This window comes from Dreissena polymorpha, chromosome 14, assembly GCF_020536995.1.
Source record: "Dreissena polymorpha isolate Duluth1 chromosome 14, UMN_Dpol_1.0, whole genome shotgun sequence".
NCBI classification, from domain to species: domain Eukaryota; kingdom Metazoa; phylum Mollusca; class Bivalvia; order Myida; family Dreissenidae; genus Dreissena; species Dreissena polymorpha.
Genome location: NC_068368.1, coordinates 13146421 through 13155850, shown reverse-complemented (window position 1 = coordinate 13155850; position 9430 = coordinate 13146421). Strand labels below are relative to the sequence as shown.

General features: G+C 37.2%; 1 protein-coding gene across 1 annotated transcript in view; it reads right to left on the bottom strand.

The window, feature by feature from the left end:
- LOC127857765 (calexcitin-2-like) overlaps positions 1 to 4208 on the bottom strand; it is a 14571-nt gene extending 10363 nt beyond the window's left edge. The window contains exons 1-2 of the mRNA XM_052394424.1: positions 3999 to 4208; positions 2886 to 3019 (exon numbers count right to left, since the gene is read on the bottom strand). Of these exons, the coding sequence (XP_052250384.1) occupies positions 2886 to 2970 (85 nt within the window). The 5' untranslated portion in view covers positions 2971 to 3019; positions 3999 to 4208. The remainder of the gene's footprint in view (positions 1 to 2885; positions 3020 to 3998) is intronic.
- Between the last annotated feature and the right edge of the window lie 5222 nt (positions 4209 to 9430).

The window sequence follows — 9430 nt, the reverse complement described above, 5'->3', positions numbered from 1 at the left end:
CGAGCAAAAAGAGTTTAAGTAACATTCACAAGGTAACTTCATTTAGATCATTTATAGGAAAAAACAGTAAATTACAACGTGTAGGCGAAAAAGGTGAAAACATAAACGGGCAAAAACGTGTTGACTAAACTTTGTTAGTACAATAATTATTGTAATCAAATTGATTAATAATGCGTTGCTTACTTGAATTAACATGTATTTTTTTAACTCGGTTTACTGAGCACTGTATTTGCATAGAGAGCCCTATAATGTAACCATTTGCATCAAATCATATAGTATATTTAAGACATGGTAAAAATTGTTCTTAATAAGTTGACATCCTCGTGTATTTCATATTGTTGAAAATGCGTGTATTTGTTTAGAAATTCATGGATTTTATCCTGTATTTCATGTTTTTATGTAACACTTAAGTCATAACTGGAGATGAATTACCAATGTTTATGAAGGGATGCTCGTGATTCTGAAAAAGGTATACTGTTTATACTGAAGATAAGTAAATGGCACAATTTAAATAACAAAATGGACACTGTATTCCGACTGCCAAGTATAATTTCACAGCAAAAAAACACCATACTCAAACGTTTTGCAGATGACTGACATGTTGCCAGGTATTTAATAAATATAGGATCTGGCACGAGTTGTCATATCATACCATATTTTATTAAACGAGTTCAGGAATTTGTTAGTAAGCGAGCCTTTGGCGAGCTTACTAACGAATTTCCTGGACGAGTTTAATAAAACATGGTATGATATGACAACGAGTGTCAGATCTTTTTTATCACATGCTTTTAAATTAGCAAATTTAATAAATATTTACGCAAACATAATGATAAATCCCGAATGTTGTTTACATTTCATGACGTCATTTGACGTTGCAACGTGATTTCAGCAAAATAACAAAATGCGGTTGGTCAATAAACAAAAACTAAGCCAATGAAAACGTTTAAAAATGTTGTATTACACATGTGTAATAAAAAAAAAAATGTAATGGTTATACTACATGGGAAACAGGGTATGGCATGTAATAAAAAGCAATAAATAACAGATTTGCGGGGTGTGAAACTAATTACTTTTCTTGCAAGTTTAGCAAAGAGATATTAGAACATTCTATAATTATATGGGTTGCGAAAACATTTACATGTCTTGCTCACTTAGCCTAGAATGGTATTTTGTTAGAACATACATTCGCATCATTAATTTGCTGCGACTGATATTTCTTGACATCCAACACTTGACCACTCGCAATGTGTAAATGAAAGGAGCATATAAGCCGTTAATCTTCCAATCAGGTGTTGACTTTCGACACACCCCTTAGCTGCGCCTTATTGCCGCCACTTTGTCCAATAAACACATAGTGCTATTAATTTAAAGATCACTCTGACCTCTTCCATTAATTGAAGTAAAAAATATACCGTCTCTCAACATCTAAAAAAGTTCCAATTCGCCAAAATGCAAGCACCATCGGAAACCACGGAATTGAGATTTCAACTCAAGCACCGTACTTTAATAAACAAACCTTATTCGTTCATCTTTCTACCTAGTCCCTAATGAAATGCACCAAAAAGTTGCAGCCATACATACGGTATAGGAAATTGCCACAAAAGGCATGGGGGCGACAGCTGTATTGCTCTTAAGTTAGAGGAGAAAAGGAACTCATAGAAATATGCACTTCCTGGACCACGGAAGGATACAGCTTGATTTAGTGTAATGTAACCTCGTAGTCATCGAACGAATATTTAATTTACGATTAAGGCGTTAATGCTATTTGACTTTGTTGAGTAAAAATGGAAAAATGTCATCAAAAGAAATATTTATCACATGCCATACCGTGTTTTTCATGTAAAATAACCATTACCAATAATTTTATCTTACACGTGTGTAATATACTTTGTAAGCGTTTTCATCGGCTTAGTTTTCGTTCGATTGACCAATCGCATTTTGTTATTTTGCTAAAATGACGTTGCAACGTCAAATGACGTCACGAAATGTAAATGTTGATCAACATTCGGTATCATTATGTTTGCGTAAATATTTATTTAATTTTCTCATTTAAAGGCATGTGATACAAAAAGATCTGACACTCGCCAAAGGCTCGCTTACTAACAAAATTCCTGAACTCGTTCAATAAAAATATGGTATGATATATATATATATATATATATATATATATATATATATATATTATTTATTTATTTATATATATATATATGATGCAAATATGTCAAAGACAGACTTTTTTTTTGGAAATTCGCTTGCTTGCTCCAGATGTGCAGTTTAAACAGGAACGACACTTTCCGCTTCAATGGATTTTTTTGTTTATATGAAGTCTACCTTTAACGAAAATCAAGACTAGGCGTTACGTGTAGTATCTGATTAGCCTTTGTAGACTGCACATGCTAATCTGGGACGACACTTTGCGCACATGAAGTAAGCCTAGTTTTCACTGAACGATATAAAATTAATCTTATTATTGATGCAAAGTAAATAAAATGTATTATTCTTGTTAACTTGTTACAACAATGTCACTTACATTTATCACGTATGGTGTAGTTCTGGTTATAACGGTACTTTGAAAATATCAAAACCGAATTATAATGATCCTCGACCCGGGAAAATCGGGTTTAATGCCGTAAGCGGTCGTCACAGATTAGCCCGGAACGTTTACACGGGCCAATCAGGTACGACACATTCAGCCTTAACTCGATTTTCGCAAAGAAGAGCCTTCCTTTAAACGAAAAATACAAAACAAGCGGTAAGTGTCACCCTGATTAGCCTGTGCCGGCTGCACAGACTAATCTTTGACGACACTTAACGCTCATGCACTTAGCCCGATGTCCCCAGAGCGAGTCTAAAAATAACTTTTAACTATCAAGTCTACTGATTACCTGTCGAGGCAAATCCATTATTTTCACTCGGAGTTTTATCTCGTTCTTTGTATCTTTCCGTCTGATATATCCATTCAAAACACATTGTGTACGATCAGTCAATCTACTATCTATGTCCTTGCTATTTGTCAGTACTGAAAGAAAAGAGAATTCTTCATTAAATATTCATATTGGATATTTTTTCTTATCGCACAAACAGCTGTAACGGATCGTTTTTATTACAATCCTAAATTCAAACAATAAATATTCAACGATTCGATGTTGTGTTGTTTTGTTGTTTATCTTTTTTCTAAGTTTGTATGATGATTCTTAATTTTAGAAATAAATATTTAACGAAACAATGTTGTGTTGTTGTATTGATAATCCCTTTTCTAAATATATAAATAATTGTAAAACTTAAATCATGACTTTCTGTATCTCTCGGATTATAATTGTATGTAATTCAATACTTCCTATCGTAAGCGTTGATAAGAAGCATATTAAATTGAGCTGTAGTGTTAACCCTTTAGGTAACAAAAGTTCAGTAGATGAAATTAATACCAGTGTGATTGGTGTCCCTAATTAGAGTGTGCGGACTGAACAGGCTAATCTGGGACAACACTTTACGCTCATGCATTAAAGCCCCTGTTCACACAGCACGGTCCATTTATTTATTAAATTCATAATTGTGATTTAACATGATCTGTAACGAGGCTTTCGTAAAACTTTAGATTGCTGCAAATAAACCCGCATTAATCATCTCATTATGAAACCGTATTTAAGAGGTCGTTTTTCTGCGTTAATCGCTGAAAAAAGGTAAACGATATTTCAGCATTCATTCTGAAACAATTATGAGTCCCAATAACAAAGCTTTGTTATGTGTCTGATTGAGCTAGCCAAATAAACGAGCTTTGTTCTGGGAAAACTGGGCTTAATGCATGTGCGTAAGGGGTCGTCCCAGATGGGGCATTTTCCGCTATTATGTTTAAATGAATTCTTTTTATGACGAAAAACCAGTAATGGCGGATAGATCGTCACAGATGAGCCTGTGCGCAATGCACAGGCTTATCTGGACTACTCTTTACGCATATGCATAAAGCTCTTTGTCCCACAACGAGGCTCCAATGTACATACCAATCTAAGATCATCCGTTGATAATGTTTATGTTCCTTTGTTTATTCCACCAGCTTAAACGAACTATCCTTTCTATATGTTGCATATATTGCACATGGCAAAAACAGAAGTGAAACAGTTTTGACAAATTACAAATTGTACTTTTTATATGCACTTTTCACGGTGTTGACATTAATGTTCAATGAGCGGTGTAAGCGGTAAAATTGTATGCAAACAAAATATCAACACTCTTCACGCCTCAGTAACTTTAATATATCGTGGATTTAAGGTTTGTACGATTATCTCTGCGATACAACTTTGTTCAGCGTAGGATAAGAATTATTATTATATGCCCTTTTCAATAATCGATTGGTTATTCGTAATTGGTAAATCTATAATATTGACTTTTTTACCATCTTCGCTTTCAAAATATTTATGTAATTACTAATATTGCTTCTCATATTAGATCTTCTATAAATTGCCACTGCTTTTACTATTACAAATGTTAATTACTGATTTCATAGTCTATTTCAATCTCATACTATTTAAACATCAGCATTTAAAGCTGGGAAAACCGGGCTTAATGCGTGCGCGTTGAGTGTCGCTCGAGGCAATCCGCTCAGGCTCATTAGGCACGACAATGTAATGTCCGCTTGTATGGTATTCTTCATGTTTAGGAAGTCTCTTCTTAGAGCAAATCTAGTTTAGGTGGAAAGTGTCGTCCCTGATCGGCCTGTGCGGACTGCACAGGCTAATGTCGGACGACACTTTACGCACATGTATTAAGCCCAATTTTCAAACATCGAGGCTGCTACAACATTTTCTAGGACAAATTATACCATTATTATTATTAGTACTATAACGTCGAAGACAGAACTTTAGTATTGATCTTTTGTAAGTACCACCCTGTCAAAAAATATCACAATAAAAGAAAAGTTGTGTTATATACCTGTGCAAACTTGAATAATCTTGAATATGCGCACACTTCGCATACATCGCTCAGAATATGTCTAAATGAAGCCGTCTGCTTCACTTCTATCTGTTGCCACTACCCTAGGCTCGTGCAAGAGATTGGGATGACAGCCCCTTGGACCGTAGTAACGTGGCCATTGGACGTTCGTCAACCGAGCACACTACATTCGCACTGGTCGCCTATTATAACAGTTTGCAAAGTATCAGACATGTGAACATCTCTTACTCTACATATGTATCTATACTTATTTAGCATGGTTATTGATCCTCATTGTGTGCATTCGCTGTAAATGTTAAATTATATGTGTTAACTGTATTATGTTTCGCAATATTTTATTTGATTGTATTAAAATGAGAAACAGATGTTATGCTCTATGCAATTTATTAATAAGTTTTATCGTTATGTTTATGGTTGTAATTAATAATGGTAACAGGACGCGTGTTTGATTTACTTTAAATAAAAAAAACAGTATTCGGCAATTAAAACAAACAGGATCATTCAAAGGGTGTTAAACGGACCAAGCGATCATGATCAGAGTGCTTTCATAAACATCGTTCTTTATATGCTTATATATTTCAAGACCAAAGCAAGGATATACGTTTTTAAATGGACGTGATTATACATTAATATAAAGTTATATTAGGATGGATTATTTGGAAAAACATCTTCTCGTACGCGGCGTTGGATGTGATGTTGCAAATAATTATAACAAAAGAAATATCGAATTTTCTGATTTTGATGAAGCATTTGACAAGTATGCACATACGGGTAACCTTTTATACTACTATTTGAAATTTGAATATCGATAAACTGTTTTTCAACATAAACATTTTCCTCTAATAGAATCAGATTGAAGGGCGGCTGCAGTTTGGATCAGTCATTATTGTGACCGTCGTTAAGGGTGCAGACAGAGTGATCGCCCTTTACCTCGGCCATTTTAGCTGAATGAATCCGAGAACATCGATATCGACGGAGGATCTCTTTTTCGGATTTAATAAGTGGTGGAGTTGAACATTGTGTAAAGAAATTAACTGTATTTAAAGAGGCAAAGTAATTTATAGTCTATACTTTTCTTTATTTTTAAGAAGCTATTGTGCATTTGCATTGGGCTACCTCGTCCTGTGCTTACTGTATGAATACACCTACAGAAAATATGTATCGGTAACTTTGAATGAATAAAGGTATCTTGTATGGAATGCAATGTGAAAGATACTCCTAAGGATACATGAACAAAAAAATTATCGGTAACTGTGAATGAATCAAGGTATCTTGTATGGATTGCGATATGAAAGATACTCCTCAGGATAGACCTTTCAAAACTCAGTTAATAGGTCCTCTTTTTTGTACAGAAGCTGTCGCGATTATCCCGGTGTCGACCGAAAGGGCTGTTGTGATTTGGAATCATGATTAAACATGACATATAGTGGAGTGTGTTTTATCGTGTAAGACCTCACAATCTGGGACCCTAACAAGCTACATGAAAATATGTTTAAGGCATTATTGAGTCGCGGTTTGGGAAAACAAGGCTTAAAGCATGTGCATAAAGTAAACTCCCAGATTAGCCAGTGGGGTCCGCATAGGCTAAAAAGGGACGACACTTTCCACCAAATCTGGAGTTTTCGCTTAGAAGGGATTCCGTTAAACAAAAAATTTCATAGAAGCGTAAAATTTCGTCCCTGAATTCGGACGAAAAAGGTTAATTTTGGACAAAACTTTACGCACTTGCGTTAAAGCCAGTTATTCCAGAACGATGCTCTTTTGCTAAGCACCGATGAAAGCCGGTTCTAATTAGTGATGCCGCGGGTAGTGACAATTTACTTACCAGTTGTCTCGCTATTTCGGACAGTCTCTGTCAAGACCGCAAATGCGCAACGTTCACCGTTACAGTGGCGCTTGATGGCAGTATGTTAAGCCTTAAAGTGCAGGCAGTTTTTTTTATTTTTGGTACATTATTGCAAACTTGATGCATAGGATATGCATGTATATCGTTTATATGCAGTAAAAATTAAAGAAGTGAGAGTAAAAATTATTGTTCGTGCCGTTTCTGAATATGTTGTTGGTTATAAGTCGTCGGGCATCTCATATAAAACAATAGTGACGCCTTGTTAATTGAGTTTTCCATTAAAAAGGGTTCTCAATTATAATTACTAAAATAAATGTTGGCAATATTTAAAAATAAAGAAATAAAGGCAGTAAGCTGCTGAAGCCCGAGTCCCATACAGATGCCAAATCAACACGGATCATATGCGGCTCATTCCGGCATGGGAACCGTGTAGCCGGCGTGGAGCGCTGTGTCGATCTTGTAGGTCCTGAAACGTCCGGCAATTTCCTTCGGCTTCGGGAGGAAACACGGCAGTTTTGGGAAGTTCAAACTTCTGCTTCGATCCGTGAAGGTCCGGGATGCTTGCGGTATCCGGAAAGGTCCGCGTAGCTTCGGAAAAGGGTCCAAGGACAGCCGTATAACGTCCAGCGATAGCCGTACTTATGCCTTGGTTGTCCGTGTGCGTCGATGACAGTACGGGAACAAATTTCAGACCACGGACCATTAAGGAACATGGCGGCAGTTGTACGGTTGTTCCCGCACTTTTCGCGGTTGTTACACGGAACACGCCGGTACATATTGGTGTTATCATTACTGACACGGATCAGCACGAAGGTACTAAGGGCGAAGACGGCGTATACACGGTGGAAATACGGCAGATACACGGATTATCATTTAAGACGGATACACAGGTAGTTAACACGGACCTACAAGGTGAGAACACTGCGAGAACACAGTGGAAAACGGAATAACAAGTATTATGACGGATGTTCATATAAATACGGACAATATGAATAGCAAATTACTTTGTATCTTTGCTACCGACGATGATACACGAGCGATGCGATTACAACCGTGGGCATGCTGATGCTGATGAGATGCCAGCTTCTACTGCACATGTTGAAAACACTATCCTGCTTGCTAAAGCAAAGCTACGAGGGAGGAAGGAGAAGTGTCGAAAGAGATGTATTTACAAAAATGAAAGTGGAAACTAGTCAAACTACAGGAAGCATGTAACAGCTGGCATTCAGTTGGCAATAACACTTCGGTACTTAGCATCAGCGGCAGTTACCACTCTCTGGTGTATGGCTGCCGGGTCAAAAACAATCATCCGTAATGTCTGCAATGCGATACTTTTATATTTTGCTGAGGAACTTATGCCATGTTCTCAAACGTAAAATGAGTGGAAGAGGATGGCCACACAGTTAGACAAACCAATGACAACCGAACAACTGTGTTGGTCCCTTGCGCGGGAAGCACATCGACATACAGTGTCAGCAGCGTGGTGACTCATTGTACTACAACTACAAGGGATACCATTAAACAATCCTCATGACCTTGGATGACGCCAAATACAAGTTCATTTTGGCGGAACTAGGCAAAAATTGATTAGACATTATTACTCAAGTGTTTAACAACAGTGAACTGAAGAAAACCATCGACGAGGGAGTGCTGTGCCTACCTTATCCTGATTCTTAGCCGAACGACGAACAACCAATGCAGTTCTACATTGCTGCAGATTGTGCATTCGCCTGAAGGAGGCGCATGAAACCTTTCTTTAAGTAAAGTATGTCACATGCAGATAGGGTCCTCAACTACCGACTGTCAAGCGGACGACGTATTATGGATAACACGTTCAAGATTCTTGCGCATTGCTTTCGATGTCTGCATACTACACTTTGTAGCCTCAAGAGACGGTGACAGCAATTGCGTTATCTTACATCTGCCTACATAATCTACTGAGACTGAGCCATGGAAATGAGCGTGTGATTGTAGCTAACCTGGAGGACAAAAAACGAAACATCATACCTGGGCAATTGCGAAACGACAACCAGCTCATGGATGGATTGTCGGAGCTTTCTTCGAACTCAACCACAAAGGCAGCAAATAATAAAAGCGAATATTACCATCGGACCTACTGCAGCTTAGGAAAGCACGATAAGAAACATTGTAATTCAACGAAATATTTATGCTATTGGATATTGAAATGAGAACCAGCTCGTCGCAATGCGAAAAAACACCCTTCGATTTGACACCTTCGAGATCCGATTGCAGAATGATAGAATCACCGAAAATTAACCTGATTTTATAAAAATTATTGTCAGTCCAGCACGTGTCCGCTCTCTAATTCAAATAGTTTTTATTCGATCTTCACCAAACTTGGTCAGAAGTTGTATCTAGACAATATCTAGGTCAAGTTTGAATATGGGTCATGCTTGGTCAAAAACTAGGTCACAGGGTCACTTAGTGCATTTCAAGCATTTATCATGGTGTCCGCTCTCTAATTGAAGTAGTTTTTATCCGATCTTCACCAAACTTGGTCAGAAGTTGTATCTGGACAATATCTAGGTCAAGTTTGCATATGGGTCATGCCGGATTAAAAACTAGGTCATGGGATCACTTAGTGCGTTTCAAGCATGTAGCATGGTGTCCGCTCTC